The 24,925-nt window shown below is 39.7% G+C and overlaps 2 protein-coding genes across 3 annotated transcripts in view; both read left to right on the forward strand.

Moving 5' to 3' along the window:
* Positions 1-17,082, forward strand: part of LOC121954751 (receptor-type tyrosine-protein phosphatase epsilon-like) — a 32,396-nt gene extending 15,314 nt beyond the window's left edge. The window contains exons 3-21 of one of the 2 annotated variants that reach the window (XM_042502444.1): positions 3,577-3,648; positions 5,901-5,997; positions 6,465-6,538; positions 6,971-7,107; positions 7,270-7,360; positions 7,519-7,595; positions 7,844-7,880; positions 7,985-8,082; positions 8,708-8,827; positions 9,898-10,061; positions 11,755-11,890; positions 12,094-12,243; positions 12,681-12,774; positions 13,143-13,219; positions 13,358-13,492; positions 13,721-13,846; positions 13,995-14,146; positions 15,138-15,273; positions 15,398-17,082. In XM_042502444.1, coding sequence (XP_042358378.1) covers positions 3,582-3,648; positions 5,901-5,997; positions 6,465-6,538; positions 6,971-7,107; positions 7,270-7,360; positions 7,519-7,595; positions 7,844-7,880; positions 7,985-8,082; positions 8,708-8,827; positions 9,898-10,061; positions 11,755-11,890; positions 12,094-12,243; positions 12,681-12,774; positions 13,143-13,219; positions 13,358-13,492; positions 13,721-13,846; positions 13,995-14,146; positions 15,138-15,273; positions 15,398-15,472 — 2,043 coding nt within the window. In that variant the 5' untranslated portion in view covers positions 3,577-3,581 and the 3' untranslated portion in view covers positions 15,473-17,082. The remainder of the gene's footprint in view (positions 1-3,576; positions 3,649-5,900; positions 5,998-6,464; positions 6,539-6,970; positions 7,108-7,269; positions 7,361-7,518; positions 7,596-7,843; positions 7,881-7,984; positions 8,083-8,707; positions 8,828-9,897; positions 10,062-11,754; positions 11,891-12,093; positions 12,244-12,680; positions 12,775-13,142; positions 13,220-13,357; positions 13,493-13,720; positions 13,847-13,994; positions 14,147-15,137; positions 15,274-15,397) is intronic. The other variant, XM_042502446.1, reaches the window with a different exon arrangement.
* Positions 17,083-17,609: 527 nt separating this feature from the next.
* Positions 17,610-18,433, forward strand: LOC121954719 (progonadoliberin-3). Its single transcript, XM_042502401.1, has 3 exons — positions 17,610-17,747; positions 17,953-18,033; positions 18,380-18,433. Exons 1-3 carry the CDS (start codon positions 17,610-17,612, stop codon positions 18,431-18,433), a joined length of 273 nt encoding a protein of 90 aa, XP_042358335.1.
* Positions 18,434-24,925: the final 6,492 nt, after the last annotated feature.

Below are 24,925 nucleotides of genomic sequence, written 5' to 3' on the forward strand. Positions count from 1 at the left end.
TAGCTGTCTCACATTTAATGCACAGTCATGTGCTGATCTTCATCTCGTCTCTGTTCACAGAAGCAAAGCGGATCGATGTTGAATAATGCATATTTGTACTCAAAATATTACCCTCAAGGTTCAACCAGCATGTGATGCATTCTGAATGTTAGCATTGCGTCATGCATGGATGGGATGATTTGCTTCTGCACTCCCAACTCAAGTGATGCAGTATAATTTAATTCCCTGCGAACATTGATGTCAAGCAGGTGCAGGAGGTTGAAGCTATCACCTTGTTGTCAGTGTTTCATTAAACAGACAGAAAAGCAGGGATCTGGAATAAATGATGAAATAGCTAGTGGGAATGGTGACACCAATAATACTGAAGCATTTTTTTCCTTGTTTAAAATGGGTCTCTGCAGCAATCCCGTTTCATATGAGGGTCAGATGATGTCATATGCTAATTAAGATATATAAATAGCTTATAGTAAATGCCATGAGACATATGTGTCATAGTGAGTCATGGCAAGTTTCACGAGGATAAATGATTTAATGATAAAATATTCTTTTTCCAAAAATGAAATGTATAACCTACATTTTCACAGAAATTGCATATATATATTGCCTTTATGACAGAGCAGCTGGAGAGTGACAGGAAAGGGAGGAGGGAGAGGGAATGACATGCAACAAAAGGCCACAGGTCAGATTGAAACCCAGACTGCTGTCAAGGACTTAGCCTACATTTGTTTTAATTACATTTTAATAAAAAACAACAGGTCGAGTGATGTCCTGTCAGAGTCATTATGGCTTATTTCTGACTTAAAACAAGAAAACACACTGCAACTGTTTCAATATAGTAACAATAACAATGACAATAATAATAATAATAAAATAGATAATTGCATCTATAATCAAAGAATTTAAGGCATTGTATGTAGGATGTCACTAATAATGACAATAATAATAATATTATTATTGTTAATAATAATAATAATATTACCTTTTATTTATAGGCAGCTTTCAAGACTCAAGGACAATTTATCAAACCTAGTAAAACATATAGCACATAGTTAAGATAAAATTGGAAGGATAAATAATAATCAAAATGACAAGAAACCTAAGTAATATTGAACATCTACAGTTTTAACGGTTTTATATTGAAGTTAGAAATTTCAATATTGTGACAGTGCTACACACTGTGCATCGCCACAAAGACATTTTCACTATCACCAGGTGATAGGTTGAAAAAGTGCATCACACAAAGCTGCTTCTATTGAATCCTTTGATTTCTAATTTCACCAGAATCTTACACTTTTTTATCTGACAGCAGCAAAAAATATATTTATTATTTTTTTGCAGATATCATTGACTTTCCCTCTTCATTAGTGAAGGATCTCCTGTGCACACCCACTAGGTCATAGACCATATACAGTTATTAAGTGTCTTTCAAGAAGTGCATTGAATCCCCATGACTACACTGGTAATTGTCACAGTACAGCGTACTGCCTTAACATGCAATTAGATATGCAGTGCTTCTTCCTTTGCTTAGCATACTTGTCAGTTGTGTTATCAATTCCCTCTGTCGGCCAGAGGGCCACACTGCAGTACACACTGCATCAACACATAAGACTCATTTCGGTTATATTTCCTTTTTTTCTCTAGCAGCACAGGAAATCATTTCATTTAGGTCTGAGTTATCATTTCTCCATTTAATCGAGTCACTTAAAGTGACAGACGCGTTTTGACATATTTTCACATTTCCCTTCTGTTCCTTCATTTCCTGGCTATATGCTGTATGTAGTGTAGCTGCCAGGAGATGACAGATATGCAGCGACCCGTGCAGTGACCCATACGCACAGCATGCCTTGCAGCATAGGGCTGTAGGATGGCTCTGTGTGAGTGGATGTGACTGTGCCCAGTGGGGTAGAGTGGGGAACAGGTGCCGACACTGTCAGCTTGTTAACACTGAGGAGAGAATTGGCTCCTCCGACTGACTACAGCACATATGCAACACATAGCCTTTGGCTGGGGGACGTATGTGCAGGCATGCATGCATGTGAGAAGCGAGTGTGTGTGTGATTTGCAGTTATGATTCTGGGACATTAAATGGGTTTAACTGGAATTTTTTATTTGCTCCCAATGATTATTAGCCTTAAAAAAACAGACGTCTGACTGTGCTGTGAATGTTAAATACATTAAATAAAAGGAGTTTTGTTGAGCTGGTGTCACCCTGATTGCACCCCTCTGTGTGTGCATGCTTGTCAGCATCCTGGCTGTTGAACTACTGCAGAGATAGAGACTGTGTAATGTGCAAAACACAGCACCCCTAATTTGTTGTCCAATAATCCTTTATAAGTTTCGACATAAATTTAGATGTGAGCACATTGTTAGAGCGTTATTATGTGGCTCCGTTTTCTACAAAAGCTTTGGGAGATACAGTTATACGAAGCCCCCTAGGGTTATGTGCAAGAAATTCTCTCAAACATCACAAATTAGGCCCCTAGATGACCCATTTCTAGAAGAACTAAATTGACACAATGAATTATTCCATCCAGTCTTGTGGCCTCTATAACGAGAAGGGGACTCGGAACAGAGGATAAATTAGGACACTCAATTCTAGCTTCTCTCATTTATTCCATCAAAGCCATTTAGGCAGATTTGCCCCGTTTGCCCAATTTATTTGGTGATTTCTTACCCTCTCGTTTGGAGGACGGGAGAGAAAAGAGGAAAATGAATGTGAGTTTGGAGAAATTGGATGCCACATTTTGGAGATAATAAGACGCAAAGATAATGTGTCAGAATCAATTTAACTCGGGTGTAGTTGTGAGGAACTTGACATATCCTCCTTTTTCTTTTGGTAAGACACTGGCGGTGCCCTGCCCCAAATAAATCACTAATAGCTCCAAGCTATAGAGTAAAAGGGAGAAGTGAGAATGTGGTTTAGAAAAAAAAGGTTGGAGAAGCTGCAGTAAAAGGGAAAACACCAATATAATATGCTAATTTTTACACTCTTTAAGCCTGTTTATCAACATCACTATGCCGCTGGGGAAGGAAATAAAAAAATATCACACTTCCAGTATGTCCACTGTATTTAAAAACAGCTTCAACATTGAGAAACAGCATGCATGTCTTATTGTCAGCGCGCGATATGCTTTGCCAGGCTGCACAATTCTGTACATCAAAGACAACACAGCAAAATGAGACGGCTTCTAACAAATACTGCGTTGAGCTCAACTCAAGTGTCAAATCCACAGGGTCCACAGGGGATATGGTTACTGTCACCTGAGGGTTAAAGCCTCCTCTCTAGGTTTGATGTCTGAATATTAGGTTATTTGATATGCGGCTGCTCTTTCAAGTCAGCCTGGCAGGACAAGACTGCGAGCAGATTTCCCACAAGGACTTAAACTGCTCAGCAGAGAGACAGACATCACTCTCAAGCCCCATCAAAGCCGAGCTCTCCTCTCTCTGTCCTCTGCATGCATCACCAGGCTGCACATATGCATTTCATATTGATTTGGCGCCTTCTAGTGGAATATGTGGAGAATTACAGCATTTATTATGTTTTAATTGACTGTTGTGTGTTTCTTTTATCCACAGTGACAATGGTGTTGTTTCTGATTGGGATCTCTATTGCTGTGAATAATTCATCTCATGAGAACCAAACTGCAGGTAATTCTTTAAATTGATTTTTTAAATGACTGCTTGGCCAGTTTAAGATGGTCAAGCTTTTTGACCAGCTTAAGATATGTTCTTGCATTTTTGCTGGTTTTGCTGGTCATACCAGCTTGTTATGGTCACTAACTGGTTTATCAATTGAAGTTCCTGTGAAACTGAAACCAAATCAATGTCCTTGAGTACAGAGAAATAACAGTGTAATGAGGGGGAAGTATGAAAAGCTAAGGGCATAAATAAGATAAGTCCTCTGCCGTGTGCTATGCATAAAGATAAATGTGCACAACCTGATAGGCAGGTCACACCAGCATGTCAAACCATTCAAAGACCAGCAAGAAGTGGGTTAGGACCATCTAAGACCTGCTAAAACCAACTAAAACCAGCTACCAGCATATGCTGTTTTTTCAGCAGTGTGGCAACTGAAACATAAGAAAATGTTTTGTTTTTTAAAGCACACACATGAAAAGTTGCATTTATTAACATCAAATCAAACTATACTGTACAAGACTATACTACTATTATACTATACTATATACAAACTTTTGCTGCTAGCGCCTTACTTGGCCTGGCATGACCCGTACCTCATGGTACAGTAGCTAATGTTAGCTAATGTTACAGATATTACTTTGCAAATGAATTCATGATTCCTCTCCACTTGTGCTGTTGTTACTCTATAATTTACCATTTCCTATTATCCCATCACTTTTGGCTACAGTGGTCATTCAGGGAAAGTTACATAATCTTGCTTTCAAAGAAAAGTTGACATTTATGTTTCATTGCAATAAAACAAATATGTGTATTTTCCCAAATGTCAAACTATTCCTTTTAAGCCACCCCAAAAATCAAAAATACATATTTTTACACTTACCTACAGTGCAGTTTTTCAGTCTTGGTTGTTTTGGTGTGGAGTATTAGAGAAATTTCTGCCTTCTCTCCGCTGTAAGGTATTGAGATGGCACAGTTTGTGGTGGTCAAAGAATACATTTAAAAAAACTCAACAGCAGTGTCTCGTTCCAGAAATAATGACAAAGTTACTCACGATAATCCACAGACCTTGTTGTGAGCAGTTTCATGTAGGAACAGTTGACTACACCCATCAACTGTGCCACCACAAAGAAGGACGCGTGCATCTATGGACCACAGTCTCATGCTCATGACAGCTCGAGATGTAAACTTTGATAGTGTCCTCCTCAGTTTGTTATGTGGTTTTCAGCATGTGGACCCAAATGCAGGATACTGCAGGCAACAGGAACTCAAATAGATCACTCTTTATTCCAGGTTGGAGCAGGAAATCAGCAAACTGAAGCTTCGGTGAGGGAAATGATGCAGAAGAACAGGCAGGGAGCTGATTAACTGAGAAGAGACTCAGGAGCAGGAAGGACTAACGAGGCTGATGCAGGGCAGCTGTGTAATTGGGCCTCATTCACCAATACTGCACATCCAATAATTTTCAAGTGTGATCAATCTCTGATTATTAGATGGCATGGTTCTCATTAACATTACTGATGTGAACTGAAGTGTTCGTGTAGTGTTTATTTTAAAAGGCAATGAAGGTTTTTAATATAACAAAAATAATAATAGAAATCCTATATGCCACTGGAGAGTTGAAGAAAACACAATAACCCTTTATTCCACACAAACATGTCAGTACAAAATGTACATAAGAATACTCTTGTGCGTAGATTCTATTCTTGCCTGAGAACAAATGTCATAATCTTAAAAACAGCGTGAATGGGTTTTAATACTTACACATGTAAACAATTTAAATAGTCTTTTATCAGTACAAAGTCCAGTCTTCCCAAAAATTCTGACGGCATCGGGACATTGACAGTGACAGTGTTAGCTAGTTCACATCCTTCTGCATGGTGATACAGTTGGCGGATGTAGTTTTGTAAAAAGAAAATAGTTCCTACATGAAACTGCTCACAACAAGGTCTGTGGATTATCTTGAGTAACCGGGTCATGATTTCTGGACAGAGACATTGCTGTTGAGTGTTTTAAATGCAATTTTCCACGCTTTGATGACCGCAGGCAGAGTTCTATTAAATTCTATTATATTAGGAGCGAAAGCAAACATCTCTATGGCCAATATCTCCAACACTCAGAAACTCACACCAAAACAATCCAGATTTATGAATAGAACTACAGGTGAGAGGAAGAATATGTCTTTTTCTATTTCAGAGTGAACTGTCCTTTTAGTTTGGATTTATTTTGGGATTTAAACTATCATAACTGTGTGTCCTCCCCAGAAAACCCCACCCATCAGGGTGCTCATGTGTTACCCTCAACACTGGTCATCTCACTGCTTCTTATCATCGTTGTCCTGCTGACGATTTACTGTCTGAGGTGAACAAACCTGCACACACACATTCACAACGTGCTGTTTTTGAGTGAATGTCTGCTTTCTCTTTTTTTCTCTCCCTTTCAGCATGTGCGTGAGCATGAGAGAGATTGTGTTGGGTCAGGGCATCGGGGGCATCTGGGTGGGGGTGGTTTGGAAACAGGCGGTGAGCAGTGGCTTATGGGTAAACAGCTGCACCTCAAGTAAGACAGCAAACATAAACAGCTAGGTCAGGTCAGGTCACAGACACTCATTCGCTGACCGGCCAGCTCAGACCTCCTTTTACCGACAACGAGATGAGGAGGAGCAGCTTTGCCTCTCTCGGATGGTTGATATTGGTTTTAGTATTTGTTGTTTGCTCATGTGCTTAACAGCTCTGCTCTAGACATCAGGCTAGCTTATTTTTGCTTTCTCAATACAGAAATCTGCCCTTTCTCTTCTCTGACAGCTTCTCTCTCTGTCATTTGTGTAGGTTCAAAAACCACAGGAAAGCTCTCGTTACCTCGGTGGATAAAAAGATTCCCAATGGCTTCTTGGAGGAACAAGGTACTGTTGTGCTGCACTCAATATAACCATCAGTGCATGAAAATATAATACAGCCTTTTACTTTTTATTTCTTTTTTATTTTAAGTGCAGGTTTACATTCTTTATAGACTAGGAACATTTCATGATCTGAAGTCCAAGGTAGCTGGAAAGGTTTTGGAAGGCTATTGGCTTTCTTAGCACGTAGGGAGCCACATAAACTTTCACTTCAAGTAGAAAATAAAGATATTAATGGAAAGGCCAAATTCTGAGTTAAGACAGTTCTGTGCAGCAGTACCATGTTTACGACTCAAGAAATCATTTCTGTCATGTACCCACAAAAGTAGGAAATCTTAATGGCCGTCAGGCTTGTTTTTGCAGGTGCTATGAGAGCTTGTAATGTTCTCTTTTGGGAAACATTAGCAGTCTGACTGTTGTATATTCCTTTAAACACAGGAGAGCAGACAGTGGTCCTCCTCCCCAGATCTCCCTCGCCATCCAAGAGGTACTTCCCCATCCCTCTGGACTCGCTGGAGGAGGAGTACCGGATACGCTCTGCAGATGATGGCAAGCTCTTCAGAGAGGAGTTCAATGTAAGCATGGGTTTGTGTGGTGTGGACTATGCACTGACTAAGATCTTTGTCCTGCAAGCACAGAACAAGTACAGAAAATAGTAATAAAAATGTTATGTTAGTAGGCTGTGTACCCGTGGCTTTATTTCTATCTCATGAGAATTGGGGGTTCTTTCTTTATAGTCGCTGCCGTGTTACTACCACCACGGGTCTTTTGAGGAGGCGAGCAGAGAGCACAACAGAGAGAAAAACAGATACCCAAACATTTTACCATGTGAGTGAGGATCTATATTCTGCAGCAGGCAATATTAATGTAACCTTTACACTTGCAGTTTTATTGATCTCTGAATCGTAAGGAAAGGTGATGTGAGCTGAATGAAAAACACGAACCAACTTTATTCACAGGCTTTTTTTTCTTTCTCTCTTCCACAGACGATCATTCAAGAGTCGTCTTAAGCCATCTTGATGGACACCCGTGTTCAGACTACATTAATGCATCTTACATTGATGTGAGTCTTGGTTGCAAATAGAGATCTATACCTAAACAGAGGATGGAGTCATACTACATCTTAGCCGGTCTGGCCACAATGAGTGTAGTCATAGTGGCTATATCCATTACTTGTATACAGGCTATGCCGCAGGTTTAGCCACCTCCACGTTGAGAGCCGTGTGCAGACAAACTCTGAATCATAGATAAGCTGTGAATATCATATAGTGCTCCTTTTTTTATCATTAATACTATTTTTTTTTCACACAGGGTTATAAAGAGAAGAACAAATTCATTGCAGCTCAAGGTAAATGTGCATTTTAGCTCTTTTTGTTTTTTAAGTAATTTAACACAAGCAAGTTTATGACCATTTGCACTGTATCTTTCGTCCTTTTCGTGATTCTGCTTCAGGCCCAAAGCTCGAGACAGTGGCTGACTTCTGGCGGATGATTTGGGAACAGAAAACAGCCACTATAGTAATGCTGACGAATCTAAAAGAAAGGAAAGAGGTTAGTCAAAGAGAACTCTCCCTCTGCAGTGGGAGATTAATCTATTGCCACCAAGTAGGGCGTGTTATAGAATGAACTTACACAATCTGTATGCCTCCGCTGCACCATTAGCAAAACCCTTTTGTATTCTCATGACCCAAAGTCATGGGCATAATTTATTTGACCTCTTTTCCAACTGAGAATCTATACAAAGTGTCACCCAGCAGATTACTTAGCATCACATTAAATTTAACCTCAAAGGGATGATCAATTGAGAGCTCAACAGCCGATTTGATAGGGCAGAATAGAGGCATTGGGGATCAATGACGGAATAATTGTTGATAAGATCCTAAGAGGCTTCATGATAATTAGTCTGAGAATCTAGTTAATGAGTTGAAACGTCACCGTGAAGATCTTATTGACTGACAGAGTCGCACAAAGTCCCTGTGATTGCCTTTGGATTGGATTGTGAAATGCACACATCAAATACACGTTTCTGTATGTACACATACAATACACACAACACATGCTGCTCTGCAACTGTTTGATATGTAAGTTACACTGATAACATCATTGTGTGTTCTCTACAGGTATACATGTGTCTTCTAGTTCAGGAAGAATAACGTCTTTATTGTTCTCTTACCAGGACAAATGTTATCAGTACTGGCCAGAAAAAGGCTGCTGGATGTACGGAAATGTCAGGGTGGCAATGGAGGACTTCACCGTACTGGTGGACTACACCATTAGAAAATTTTGTGTTCAATATGTAAGTAAAATGTGCTGACTATATATCTGAATATTAATGATATTAAAAGGAGATGCGTTCTTAAAGGCTCATTATCAGCGTTGAATCCTTTTTTACAAAGTGTATATCATTTTTAAACACACAGCTGTGTCTCATCCGGCAGCACTGAGTTCAATGTCTCTCACAGCACTTCAGCAAAAATATAATTATACTGAAGAATAATGGACACATTTATCCAAAAAATGCCCTAAGATGAAGATAAATGTTGCTTTTAATTGCTTTTATTTAGACATACCCATGCTCTGAAAATAATTGTGTCCTTTTTCAATATTGTTCTTAATATACTTCTTAATTGCTATAAAAATCTATAATCATAATAGCCAGATTCTTATTAAAAATTAACCATGAAACAAAGCTGCATTGAGATGGTGTAAAAAAGTAATGCTCCCCATGGAGAAATTTTAGTAAACTATAATAGGGTGCAAAATATAATAAATAAATGAAAACCAGTATGGAAACACATAAAAGAATATTAAAGGATATACATAACAGATGCAGCATGATATTGTCAATATGTAGGTGTATTTAACAGGTAGCATACACTCTACAAACGTCTCATCTTTAGAGGTTCATGCATGCCTAGTATCTGTGTTTTTCTTCTTGCCGGGTTGGGTGCCATCGCAGTGTACCGGGAAGCCTTCGGATTGCAAAATTCACTTTGTTCCTTTTTTATTTGAAGCCAGAAAAGTGCAGATATCCTCCTTGACTCTGTGAAAACTGTGACTGTGCTGCAGTAGAGGCTCACAGACTGAGCGCTTTTACATTCACCTCCTAGAACACAGAGCAACCAAGTGTTCAAGAGTACGAAATTACGTTCTCCTGAGAGCACATTCATGAGACGGGAGAGCGAGGCGGAGGCAAACCAGTACACATGTTTAATAAGTGGATTCTGTCACAAGTAGCAAAATGACAAAAAAATACAAATGTTCCAGTTAATTTGAGGTTACTCTAACAGAAGGTAGCAGATTTGTGTCTGCACAGTGAACATTATTCATACACAGGAATAAACTGTGTGTGTCTTTGCTTCACAGCAGGGCAGTGACGGTCCCCGAGCTCCACGGCTGGTCACCCAGCTCCACTTCACCAGCTGGCCAGACTTCGGGGTGCCGTTCTCACCCATCGGCATGCTGAAATTCCTCAAGAAGGTCAAGGCTGTCAATCCATCTTATGCTGGACCCATTGTTGTGCACTGCAGGTAAAATTAGCGGCATGACAGAGGCCAAAAGACAAGATTTAATAGAGTCAGAGATGATTCCATTCACTATTAAGAGTGAGAAAATACTTTTCAAACGATAATGTTTTGCAATAAATCTGAGCAAAAAATATGGTATGTGCACATGATTGTCTGGCCAATCAGTGTAAAGCCTCACCAAAGGAAATCAGCAGCCAATTGTAGCAACTGCAGCAACAGGTGCTCGGGGAGACAGACTGTTGTTTTTGAATGGGGCCCATTGAGGAGGCTTCAACACCCCGCTGTGGAATCCCAGCTCTCTGCTCCCTGAGGTGCCGTTGCTGAAATGACCCTTGTAAATCTATTAGGAGTGTGTTTGGGCTTCAGAGGTGAAGCACTTTTACACATGCTGAGGCTGTCTACAATTGATGTCTGTGTTAAGAAGACAGGGATAGCATGGGGTTAAACATCAGTGGGGGTTTTTTTCTGCTTGCCTGGAGTCAGTTTTTTCTTGCCCCTTTACAAATTGGTTTATTTATTAGCCGTTATCAAATAACAACAATGACAATGTTAATTTTGATGTTTAGTCTTTATGTAAGAGCTTTGTCCACATCCTCTAATGTCACACAACTAAACCTCTGTTTCCAGTAGGGTTGAATATCATTTAAAACTATACAATACCAGTATCATTGAAGTGATACTGATATCAATATAGTATTTCATTAGATAACCATATGTGAATGGAGTGGCGTGTAGTAGGCTTTTACCCATATTTTTTAGCGTTTTTGTGGCATCTCAGCATGCTGAGTGGCCAACTTGTCAAATACACTGCACTCAACTTCACCATATCACAGACTATTACAGGTTGTAGCTGCTGCTGCAGGAGTGTGAGCTCAAATCTGCTTGCAAACACACAAAGTAACTGGGCTAACTGTTGCCATCACAAGGGTAACATTATCTAACGGTTATTGAAGGGTTCAACAACAGAATCGAGTCGTTTTGGTCTCCGGGTGAGTTTTTTGCGACCGTTAAACAGCTTAGTGTTGAATGTAAGTTGCTGCTGCTGCTGTTAGCTCGTTAACTGGGAAGACATTGAACTGACGATTGCCAGGAGGATAGCAGCTCCTGAGTCAGCAGCAACAGAAAGTTTGCTGATGCAGTGTGGAGTCAAAACAGTCTGAATGCAGGTATCGTTTCACTGGAGACGTTTTGATACTACTTGGCACTAGGTTATTTTAGTTGATACATTAAAAGTACTAACACCCAGACCTGGTTTCAAGAATAAATGAAATTTCTGTGTTTCAGCTCATAAACTTTTCTTTATCTGCCCTTGTTTTCTCATGAGTGCCTGGTTGGTACAGCACATGCTCAGCTCTCAACAGAGATATAAAGGAAGTGAGATGATAAATACTTAGATAATCAGTTCCGTCTTGATCGGTAAAGTGAGCTGCAAGATTTATTCGCCTGATGTGGAATTTTACTCACTTCGCACAAGTCAGGCAGTCCTTATTGTTGAGTCCTGCATCATAGCAATATACTATATAACAAGAATGAACATTTTCTGTTTTTCAGTGAGAGAAATACTATGTTTCTTGCTCCGGTTTTATTTGTTCTATATAGCTTCAATGTCATATAAAGTTCTTACCTGACACATTTCGTCAGTTGCTACACTTTGTTACAGAGACCTTGTGCCTTCTTCTTGTTTGTGTTTCCACAGTGCCGGGGTGGGGAGGACTGGGACATTCATTGTCATTGACAGCATGATCGACATGATGCACATGGAACAGAGGGTGGATGTCTTCGGCTCTGTGAGCAGAATACGAGAGCAGCGCTGTCAGCTCATCCAGACAGATGTAAGTGTTGACCCTCTCCGACCTGTTGTACCTTGGACTGACAGCTCAACTCACTGCTCTAGTCTCGTCTCGACATAAACAAGCGAAGACATGGAAAACAACCTCGCCTATGATATACGAAAATAGTGGGAAAATAGTTGTGCAAAGTAAAGCTGCTACTTCTACCTCTTCGTCTCCTTGACTTCCTCTGTCTTCCTCCTCAGATGCAGTACTCCTTCATCTACCAGGCTCTGTTGGAGTACTATCTGTATGGAGACACAGAGCTAGATGTGTGCTCTCTGGAGGGCCATCTGCAGAGGCTTCACAACACCAGGGCTCCCCACGACAGGCTGGGCCTGGAGGAGGAGTTCAGGGTAGGAAGAGAGAAGCTCACTCTTGAACATTTCAGTCAGTAATGAATCGTCCCCATCACCCTGCGCCCTGCATGGATATGTTTTCATGGAAAACTTGCCCAGGGTGCCACTCTTGGCAGTAGTAACATAAATAACAATGCTTTGAATCAACTAAAACTTTATAAGGCGCCATGATCTGCCACACAGGATTTACTACAGCTTGGTGAAAAATTCTCATTTTTGCTGCAAAGAGTCCCTCACAGTTCCCTATGCACTAAATGGAATTATTCCCCATTGCCTCTTCTTTGTCTTATCTTTTTCTCTACAAATAGGTAATGTTTTTGTCCAGCTTCTTGTTGCATTTTCTAAAATATTATGCATCTCACCATCTTTATCAGCACAGATAAAAAAACAAACTTTTCCGTCATGTCAATCCGCTCGTGTTTTATCGCTTTTAGAAGCTGACCAACGTTCGTATAATGAAGGAGAACATGAGAACTGGGAACCTTCCAGCCAACATGAAGAAGAACCGTGTGCTTCAGATCATTCCGTGTAAGGACTGCTCCAATACTCCGAACACTTTCATAATACATCACATCCGAGTAACATCAAAGTATCATGCTGCTGCTGATTTTATAGATGCCATACACAGATATCCAGCTAATCAGTCCATGTCTGTGTGATCAATGGCATTTGAATGGGGCTTGTATCTTGACTCAGAGTTGGAGGAGGAAAGCCTGGTACAACTTTTTACAGTGAAAACTGATATAAGCTCTGGCGTGTTTGGCCTTAATAACACAGCTAAAGTTTTACTTAGCTGTTTTTTTTTTTTTTCTTTTTTTTCCATGAGCCTCTTCAAACTTTTATTTTATTAGGAATCACTTGCGGAAAGTTTCATTTTTCTCTTTTTTCTTTTGCAGATGATTTCAACCGAGTAATCCTCTCAGTGAAAAGAGGACAGGAGTTCACCGACTACATCAATGCCTCCTTTATTGATGTAAGCACTCCCTCACGACCTCCTGTATAGATTTCCCATAGAAGTATATATAAAGCTCATTGTTTCCTTTACAAACAATGCAAAATATTATGTTTGCTGCACTCTCAAGTGTTGTTTACCGGATGATCTGCCCTCCAGGGCTACAGGCAGAAGGACTATTTTATCGCAACCCAGGGCCCACTGTCTCACACAGTGGAGGACTTCTGGAGGATGGTGTGGGAGTGGAGGTGTCATTCAATCGTTATGCTCACCGAACTCAAAGAGAGGGAGCAGGTACAGTATGGTGCTCTTGCAAAAGCACAGGCTGAAGTTGCACACTTAAATCTTTTTTGTTGCGTTATTTCATTTATTTGATTTTACTTCTTATTCTTGACAGTCTGTATATGTATTTAATAGATTTATATTGTATTTGTGGTGCACACTTTAAGTACGAAAACATAACTAGGACATAAATCAGCCAAATGAAGCCTAATTGTATTTCCATCTGACCTTTCCAAACAGGAAAAGTGTTTCCAGTATTGGCCATCAGAGGGCAGTGTAACATTTGGAGATTATAACGTGGAGCTGACTGGAGATACACAGTGTGAAACCTTCACCCTCAAAGACATGGTGCTCACCTACAGACCAGTGCGTAATATTTTATCATAACAATTTTAATTTTCTAAATATAAAATTCAATTTGCCTCCCAGTTTTTCATGCTGTAAATTCATGAAATGTCATTATATTGACCATTTTAGCTTTATGAAAATAACAGTAGGCTTTCATTCTCACCAGGAAAAGCAGTCACAACACGTCCGACACTTCCACTTCCACGGATGGCCTGAGATTGGAATACCAGCCGAGGGAAGAGGCATGATTGACATTATTGCCGCTGTGCAGAGGCAGCAGCAGCAGTCTGGAAACCGTCCCATAATTGTGCACTGCAGGTGAGGAACTTCACTTTGGCAATTCTGCAGCATAATGTGCACCTTCAGAGAAAAACCACGCACACCATATCCAAAAAAGTTTCTGTCCGCTCATGCTTTTAATCCAACCAATTTCATTTTAACTGCACTTTTATCGCCTGATAACCTAAATCTCTCAGAGTGTTATTAAAAGGAATTTTTATTTTTACGGATTTTTCTTCCTGACAAACGTCTGTTACAATAAATTCTACATTTTTCCTCAGTAGACCTGGTGTTCTCTGCCTAAACCACTTATGTGATCCCTTATAAAGACTTAGCTGTGAAAGCTTTGATCAGAACCCAGCTTCAGGTGAAGTGATTCTAAAGCAGCATGCCCCTGTGGGATTGATCCAATCCACTGATTCACAGTCAATTAAAACCTCTCAAAGTGAAATCTCCTCTGACTCCCACTATGATTAATCTGATAAGATGAGCTAACGACAGGAAATGGTGTCATCACTCTCTTCTATTCCTTCATCACCACTTGTCTAAGAAGGGCTTTTTAAAGCTTTTTCTCTGCCCCTGGGAAATGGGGCTAACCCGTTGCAATCCCCAACGTCTCTCTACACTTCTCTTCCGAATCGCACATCACTCTCGCACTCGCTCCCCATCTCCCTTGCTCTGTCTTTCTCTCTCCATCCCACCATCATTGTAAACATTGACTCAGTCAAACACTGAGCTTCCAAACTGATTAGTGTTAGCGTTTGGATTAGCCGCTCTTTAAGTGAGGATGATTATTAGCACTATTACACAAAGGTCACCTTTTCTCTTGCAAACTTTTTCATTCAAATGGAAAAAGGATGTGCTGCAAAGATTAGAGTTTCATTGCCAAATGGTAGTTGGTAGTTAGAAATTCAAGTTTTAATTTATTTCTAAATCATTTGTAGTTCTTCTGCAACAAGTCTCTATATTTCCCAAGGTTGTCCAGTGTGTGCAATATGTGACGTGGCTGCTGATGTCCTTCATGTTTCAGCGCCGGTGCAGGTCGGACTGGTACCTTCATTGCTCTCAGTAACATTCTTGAGCGGGTGAAAGCTGAAGGCCTCCTGGACGTTTTTCAGACAGTCAAGAGTTTACGCATGCAGAGACCACACATGGTTCAGACTGTGGTAGGTGCAAAATGAGATAAAATCAAACCCGCTGTGCAGAATCTGTCAGCTTGTGCACGTTTGTGTTGTTTGGAGTCATTTCTGCACATATATAACTATTTTCCTTCTCTTTTTTTCCTTCCAGGAGCAATATGACTTCTGCTACAGAGTGGTTCAGGATTTTGTTGACATTTTCTCAGACTACGCCAATTTTAAATAATACCTGTCAAATACTTCTGTCCGATTAATTTATGCATTTTTCTCTGAATGTTGTTTTCTAAAGCGAGCTCTTTTTACATTTTGCACTTGATAACAGATCTAAAAAAAATATTGTAACATACTGCTCCAGGAGAGTCGGTCTCTTTCAGGAATGCTTGTTCTTTGGCATTGTAAAATATAGAAATGGGAGTGGTTTATCAGTGGGTTCTGGAATATATAAGAGAAAATAGTTTTAAGTTGCACAAGTGCAACATTTTAAGGATCAATAAAGGAAATATTCTAAGACTGTAGTCCAACTTTATCCATACAAATAATGTATATATATTGTAGTATGTATTGCTCACTACCCAAAATGCATAACTAATGTGTTGTACATGCATTCTCTTTTATTTCTGCTTTATTTTGACCACAATGCCTGTGGCTTACATTAGATGTGTATTTTATGCTGCCATCTGAACATGTTTGATCGCTACGAGGAGAATAAATTGTGTGTTTGATAAGTAGGTTAAAATGATTAACGCTTTTGCTAAAACGATGTCCTGCCTGACATGTGTGAATAATATCTATGATCAACTTTTAGCTCAAAGGAAAACATAAAACTCAAGTTACATTTCATTCCTGTTAGACGCTGCAAATTATCTCACTTCTGTCTGTGAATAACTTAACAGCTGCTGCCTGTTGCAATTTTATTCAAGTTCACCCAACTTTCTTGTGTTGCCTGTGGCAATATTACTTAGTGGATTGGTGCCTGACGCTGCAAAATGCAATTAGCCCACATTGGAACAGGCAGAAAATATTGTATTACTGTACATGAATCCAAACCGACCACGATGTTTTACAGCCAAGCATCACATCCATTTTTATATACATTAAAAATCCAACTTTACACTTGCATGTTTGCATAAAGCAGTGCCATATTGATTAGACAGACAGTTCTGATCATGAAAATCTTGTCACCAAGTGACACAGTTTTAATAGAAGCCAGATGTTTATGTTTAATTTAATATAATAGAAACATTTTTGAAAGTGTATTGCTTTTGAACTGTATGAATCAACAATTCATTGTTTGTACAAACACTTCTCTGTTCCATAATTTTAGTTGTTGCAAATTAGTGTGTAAGGCAAACACTGCAGATGTGTGTTTTAATGAAGAAATGCAGTTGAACATTAAAACGCATGAACCAGCCAAAATATGGAATATGCATACACAGCCATTTTGACATATTTTGACTATGATAGTTCATCTTAGTTTCATATTTAAACAAGGAACCCCCAACACTGCTCTAAAATCAAAAGCTTATATTTTTGCTAGGCTTCTGCTTGCGTCTTTGTAGAACAGTGAGCTCTGAGGTCTTACATTTGGGTAAAGATACTTTCTTACTGTGTTTGTACTTTCACTAAATCATAAGATGGGTTTTTACATTACACACACTGATCATTTTGTTTATTTCCTGTACATAAATTCACCAACTGCATTCATTTTAATGTATTGCCATGCTGAAAGAACAGGAAGTCCTGGGCAATGACAGTGAGGCCTTGCAGCTGATGTAACATAAATGCACAAGCATCTTGTTTCAATGATGTTTCTGCCTTTTTGAATCTGTACGGATTTGAACTACTATTTGTTTGCTAAAAGCTGATTCTAATAAATTATAGATGGAGAGAAATGCCAGATTTCATCCTTAATGTCGTCTTTTTGTCTGCCCCATGCGTTCGATACAAACACAATGATGTTTGTGATATATATTTCATGCTGTATGAACCCTGGTGGTGATGCCAGCATATCGGAGCACTTAGCTAGCTCCATTAGTCGTATTTTGTGTTCCATTAGTCAGTAAATGTGTCACACCTGCAGAGAGGGGATTATAATCCTGACAGCAGTCTCCTGCAACACCTATAAAATCCCCCTCTGGCTAATGCACCACATGCAAACAAGGCAAATACAGAGGTGAGTCAGTCCTCAATGAAGTTTGCTCAATGTTCATTAAGTTAGAATAGTGCTCCTCTTGTTAATTACTGTCTAAAATGCTGTTTGCTAATGTTAGGCGATGCTTTATAACCCCTGATCTGCGAGCTGTGAGAGAGGAGGCCGTGACATTATTGTTTTTATTACAAATTTGGCTTCCTCTGCAGCTCTAATGGAATCGAGCAGCAGAGTGATGGTGCAGGTGTTGTTGTTGGCGATGGTGGTTCAGGTCACCCTGTCCCAGCACTGGTCCTATGGATGGCTACCAGGTGGAAAGAGAAGTGTGGGAGAGCTGGAGGCAACCATCAGGGTGAGTGATTTTATTTTTTATGTGGGCGAGTGTACAGTTTCAGGAAATGTGGCCACTTTATGAAATTTAAAGTGAAATTTAACCAAAAGACTTCCATAAAATGGTCAGTTTCTTGTTTTTTTCCATACTGTAAATATTCTTTGGGGTTCAGATTTCATACAGACCCTGGTTCCATCTCCTAAAATATCTATTTTATTGTACTTAGATGATGGGTACAGGAGGAGTGGTGTCTCTTCCTGAAGAGCCGAGTGCCCAGACCCAAGAGAGACTTAGACCATACAATGTAGTAAGTGCTTATTATACATAATTTATCACCAATGTCTACTTCAATTGTACAATATTAATGTACACTACACCACTGTGTGCCATTGTGTTCCAAAGCAGCAATGACAATATACAAACTGCTCAATGGCTGTTTTTATTTTTCCCTTTTTGCATGAGTGAATATGTGAATGCATAATTGTATCTTTTTGAATGTTGGCAGATGTAATGCTAATTTGCTCAGACTTGTTTGGTGTCATACTGTGTTTATATATAAGTATATTTAAATTAAGACTGAAACATTTGTTAGATTAAAAATTCAAGCTTCAGATCACACCGTTAACTGAGATTTTTAATTTAAATCCCTTCAGATTAATGACAATTACAGTCATTTTGAGCGAAAGAGAAGGTTCCCCAATAACTGAAGAGCAACAAAAATCATCATCAACACCAGTGATGGACCATCTGAGTGCATACTTCAACAAATCATCACATTTATCGCACAGTTGTCAATTATATGCATGTCTGTAATTTAAATCCATTTAAATTGTAATAAAGTTTTTGAAATCTGATGAAATGATGGAATCTTTAGTTTAGTCAGATTATTACATTGTAATTTCACTTTGTAGATCTGGTCATTATAATTGAAATAATGCTATTTAAATAAAAAAAATGTGGTTTTGAAACCTTTAAATACATAAAATTGCCTTTGTAAAGCAGCCACGACCGACAAGCATGACAAACTTGTGACACAACAATCTTAGCATGACAACAGCTGGTGATTAAGCCAATTTATTAGAAATCAATGACTTAATTGAATTTGTTACAGTTTTGGTAATTCCATTTTCTGCCACACCGGTCATGTGCATATGTGATGTGGAAAATTACACCAGCTGATTTTTGTGTTCCTACCTGAATGTTAATTAGCACCCCCAAACTGAAAGACACTTGTGATGTCCACAACAGCTTTCCGCTAATTAAGGATAACCGCAGCCATCCAAAACAGAAAGAGTGTAAAACTTTTTTTTTTTTGTACCCCCCTCCCCTCTGTACAGGAAATTGGTGTTCATTATAAAAATTGGAATTTCATATCAGGAAAGGAAAAGAATCAGCAGGGGGCATATGTTTTAAAGAGAACTCATTTTCTGGCAAAGCCCCACAGACAGAGCACCATACTAATCGCCTGGTGCATAAGGGGCTAGGATTCATGAACTGTGCTGACACCGTGGAGGCCCTGCATTGTTAGAGCGTGGTTGTAATGCACGCCAATGAACCCAAACCCGCTGGCACAACTGGGAAAAGGTGAACATTATAAAAGCACATAGAATTAAAAAGAAATTAAACCACATTCCATTGCACTTCCAGAACAATGCTTGTTCATTTGTGATACTTCACATCGTTGGTTTAATATTCATGGTTGTAATTTGCATAACACAATCATTCTCTTTGATGAGGAAAGACCTAAGATTTTTTTTTTTTTTTTTGAAAAGTGCTATATTCTACTTTACCTTCTTTGACAAAGTTACAGAAGAAAATGTTGTCCAGGGTATTTTCTTCTGAAAGTCACTGCAAGACTTCCTGCAACTGATTTATTCTTATCTTTATGGAGTTTTCAATAATTTTGCAGCATCCTCATAAAGGATAATTATGCTTTTATAACATTTCCTAAAATATGGTTTTAATTCAATTTGGTATACTTGTGTGAGAATAATGAATGTTTACAGATAAAGCATAAAATCCCATAAATTCCCTTTAAATAATCCCAAAGCATTTGCAGTGAAAGCCAACTTTCTCCCTCCCAGTGTCCTCATCAAGGACCTGCCTAATTGCACGTATATCAGGACAACAAAACCTGCTGGTATCTATGTTTCCAAATTTGATTTAACCTCACTTTCTCCTTCCCAGACCCCCTGGTGGATATTCACTTTGTTTACCTCAAATTAAACTTCATATTGTTTACAGCCTCCTGGTCCCTGAACATTTTATAGCATTTTAGAATTATTTCTTTATTTATTTTTTGTAATGATTGTAGAGTTGGGATTCATTTGAATGTTTCCCTCATCTGCATGAAAATTATATAATTAACTTTTGATTAACCAGCTCAGTTGAGTTGGTTCCCCCATGCACACTGGTGAATAGTACCCACCGCATTTTAATGACTGTTTTCCAATTGAGTGGCGACCTTTTCATCAAAGAGCCACAACTGGGGCTAAACAACGGTAGAAAATAATCACGGTGAAGACAATAGTAGAGGCCGACAGGCTAGGATGTCATCCTTAAATATAACAACAAGGATGAAAGCAACCTTACTGCACGTAGTGGCTGTGGCGTGAAGCCAAGTGCTTATGCTGCTGGATGCCCCATTGTTAAAGCTGTGGAGGTCACGTCCATTGGCATATAGAGAGGGAAAGCACAGGAAGGCGAGAATGGCCCATTGTTACATGTCCTTGCTCAGAGGGAATTCCATTATGAAGGGCAATACATTTTTGATACTTTGATTTTTGTGCCATTCATTTGTTTGAAAAACAGAACATATTTGGATAATGGCTTCAGGAAAAAGGGGTCTCGGAGCACCTCCATCCAAGGCTACAGCGCTGCATTAACACACCTGCCAATCAAGCGCGCCCGAGCAGATGTGCATCCTCGCACAGCCCACCATCAAATAAGCATTCTATCATATGCATAATATAGTTTTCATTTCATCACGATTATGCTCCGTGCACCATGTGTGTGTTTCCGATGGGTCATAGGAAACTTTTATTGAAGCGGAGTGTATAATAAAGTCATTTTCCAGGTGCTTGTTGTGGCTCTTATTATGAACAGAATGATAATTTTCCCTCGAGGAATCTGGCCCTGCATATCAATTGAAGTTTAGTGTGGGTCTTACTATGTTCCCGCAGGCTATAGTAGAAGGCAAAGTCATCTTCAGAGAGAGTCTAAATGTCAGGGAGGTCTTCAAACACTTTTTCTCCCTGAGCCTTACTGAAAAGGCTCTTTGGAAGTGCTATGTCTTGGAATTGATATGGTGGAGGTGAGGTAAAGAGGGACGCAGAAGGCTTAATGTAAAGCAGTTGACATGAAATTTAATTGGACAAAATATGTCAGAAAAAAAAACTAAGGAAGGGTCAGGGAAGAAATAAAAAATACGACTGCTCTTATTGAGCTCTGAGGTAAAGCGTTTGCTCTCTGCTCAGTTACTGTTTTGTCATATCCACATGTCCCCACATGGTGACACTCTTGAGCTGCCGTGTTTTGAATCTGCTCCCGGCTGCCGGGTCTCTCAGCAATTCCATCACTTAAGTTTGCAGAAACTGTTATTCCTCTAAATCTAACAAAGACTTCAATCAATCATCTCGAACTCTGCAAGAAAAATTAATTCTCCTGCACGCTGACTGATGGAGTTTGTGTTTATGACAAAAAGTATTTTGTACGATTTTGCAGCAGAGCCGTACATGGCCTCAAACCAAGCTCATTATAAAATGTGGAAATTCATATAAAAGCATTTCATCTGTGGAAAGTCATGAATTTCTCAAGTGTTCTTAGCTTTGCATTTGCAGGGCATTAATTTATTTTATTCCTTTTTTTTTTAGGTGACTGAAGTTTAAGTACAGCAAGCTATATGGTAGCATGTACAGTACAGTAGCGGAATGGCCTTCCTTCTCCTTCTTGGCTGGCAGGGAACCTTCCTGTTGTGATCCGACTTCTCTCCTTTGATCAAAGAACAGTGTTAAAGCACTGGGAGAAGGAGGAGGTATGAAATATGAATGAATACAGCTGTGTTTTGATGGATATGTCTCAAAGTATCCCAGTAAGAGACTGCTAAAGGCCAGGAAATCTGTTTGTGTTGTGGAAATAGGCTCTTCCTCGCTTGTTTCTTTACCAGCTTCATCTTGGGTAGCTTTTCACTTCATATTTTAGAGATCCTTTGTTAGGGAAGAGATCAACCCTTTATCCGTGCATTTGTAGGAAACTGTTCTAAGAGGCCCTAGTTCATAATATATATCATTAATGACACCATTTCCTTTGTTTGGTCTTGAAACCACCTTTTGAACAAAACACGCGGCAGCCATGAGAGGAGGATATTTATTATTTTTCTAGGGTAGACCCAAAGTTCTCACAGATGGAACGAGATCTTCTATGAGGTGATGGAGGCTTTGTCACTAGTTATGTCTGTGATTCCATTTCCTTTTCTAAAACCCCATCGGGGAGCTGTGACTCATTTTGAAGCTGGAAGTTGATACTGTGGTGTAAAAACTAACGTTCCCATCTGAATTAAGAAACTATCAGAGCTCACAAAAGCTCGTATTTTTCGGAGTTAGATGAACTCATCTCTCGCATTACTCTTCTTTAATAAACAAAGATAAAAAAAAAAACATGTGCTCATAAAAAACACAATTATTAGGAGAGACTGTAAAATGAAAATTGCTGCCTATAGATGTCTTTTGCAGCACATCACGGCTTCATTGTCTTATTAACAATCATTAAAAGGCTCTCTGCAGTCATTTAGGAGTATATTAACTAAGATCCAGCCTTTGGACCTGTGGCAGGACGATGTCTCTGGACTACCGGAGGTTCAAAACTTTCTGCCCAGGCTTTATTAGCCTCACTAATAGCTGGGTTTCCCAAATGCCATGGTCCACCTCTGTTGGGAGTAAGGGCTCAGATCCTGTCAGAGAGGGGTCGCACTAACCAACTGTAATCTTTAGGGTACTCCACTCCCGCTGACCTACATCTAACGCTGGTTCCATCCCCCCCGCTTACCCCCAACCACTATCCTTTCCCTCCCCAATCTGGTCTACCCATCCCACTTCAGTTATGCCACCCTTGGCTCTCCCTCCCACATCTTACCACCCTTGTGTGATAGTATCCCCCCACCCAGCCCGCCCCATGCCTGTTCCAGCCTCGTCCGGCTGGCCACAGCGAGGAGCATGCCTTATCCTGTGGTAACGGCAATTAGCAGTGTAAAGCAAGCTGTGGAGAAGACTGGATCCCTGTCCACGTTTCAACCCCAGATCACGAGTCTCCAGCACAACTTCAAGGCAAACCATGCAATTAGCTACAATAATGATAATGTGTTGTAGGGGAACAAAGAGAGGGTAAAACAGACTACTGGTGTGAGGGAGAGTGGGGTGCTAATAGTAGGGGGGTTATTTGAATGCTCTGGTGCAGATAGGAGACCAAATCAGACTGATTATCAAACGTATGATGAATTATATTTTTCCTCTAATTATCCATGCCTTTTATGTGCAAACCAACTGAGTGAATTTTGCATTCTAGACATCTACGGTCAGTGGTCTTTGGGCATCACACTGGGGTTACATCTTTTATTTCCGCTAAGCAACATACAAGGAGTTACTCATGTGGCTAAGCTGATGGGAAGAGGGGAGAGAAATGTACTGACAATTTTCTTAGTTGACTTAATTAGATACTTTCAGAAATATTTGGCAGCGGTACAGGAATGGAAAAAAGGGGAAGTATGTGGTTTGATGTTTGACTATCGCAGATGTGTTGACACAGAGTCAAAACATGCTGGAAACAAACCACAAAACCCAGACCACAAATAAGAGCATTCCAAGTCAAGGTTGTGAGTAGATACAGTCGAGAAGCAGACTCGCTGCCTTGGTTGGAACACAAAAGTGCAGCGCCTATTCTCTCCGCTGTGAGCAGAGACCATTCCTACAGTCTTACATCCAGAGGTTTATAGAGGATATTTTGCTGGGTGTTGTGCAAAACGAACCGTGTCCCCAGAGCAGCAGCAACTTCACCTTGGCGGAGTAATGCTGTGATATTCTGTTTATTCTTCACTCACTTCATTTTACTCAGAGGAAATCCTCTGGAGATGGCTTATCTTGGAGCTGGAACAGGTGCACTCTAATTTACTCCTATTGCTTGGGGAGCCCAGGGGCCCCTGTAGAGAAGAAAGTAGCGATGTAGCACACTCCACTGTAAAGCACAAACAGCCAGAGAAAGAGCATTTAATCGAAAGAGAAGAAAACTGTGAGCTTTGAGTGCAGCCGTATCATTTGGATGCAGAAAATCTTTCTTTCCTTTTTTTTTGTTTTCCTGAGGTAAAAAAGGACCCGTCATTTCATTTAACTTTCATTTGTTCAACACTGTTAACTTTGCTTGAAACTGTCATGCTACACTTGGCAAAGCAGCAGATGACGTGGGGGACCTGTTGTATTACCCCCTGCATAATAAAATGTTTCCTCACCAGTCACTCCTGAAATATCCACAGCATTTACGGCTTAAAAAATGGCTTCTAGTGCCTCTGATATGTGCCACTTAAGTTAAAGTGTACGTAAATGCGTGCGCTATTGCCTATTTGTTTTGGTAATGTTGCACATTTTCAGCCAGGAGAAAAGTTTGTTTCATCTTTCACCCTCATCCCTGCATTCACTGCGAAAAGAGCTAAGCTTTCAACTTTGAATTTACTCTCCAATTCCTTTTCTTTAGAGAACTATGGTTTTGAAGAGTGGAGCTGGTATGTTATTTGTTCGGTATATTATAAGTCTGAATTCAGTCAGTATTTTTGTTTTGTGTTGTTCGTCTCTTGGGAATTATGCAATCAAAGCAGATGCCTCAAGCAGTCTAGAAAGCGCCCCATGTGAATAAGAGAAAATCTTGTACACAGCATTTTTTGTATGTGTGTATGAGGAAGGGGGGCATGACAACAAAGCAAATATATGGCATTGTTCTCTGTATACTATACCCGTATGCTGCACCTTTTTTTTTTTTTTTTTTAAAAAAAAAAAAGATAATATAACCACCTGAGTTAATTTATTTTTTAATGTCAGACCATTTGACTCTATTCAAAAAGCAATTCTACACCACTGATGAGGCGCATAACTACAGCACCACTTTGACTGATGCAACGGAGGTCCAACAGTCAATGCGCTGGATCTCTATCATGGAAA

This window comes from Plectropomus leopardus, chromosome 15 (assembly GCF_008729295.1).
Source record: "Plectropomus leopardus isolate mb chromosome 15, YSFRI_Pleo_2.0, whole genome shotgun sequence".
NCBI classification, from domain to species: Eukaryota; Metazoa; Chordata; class Actinopteri; order Perciformes; family Serranidae; genus Plectropomus; species Plectropomus leopardus.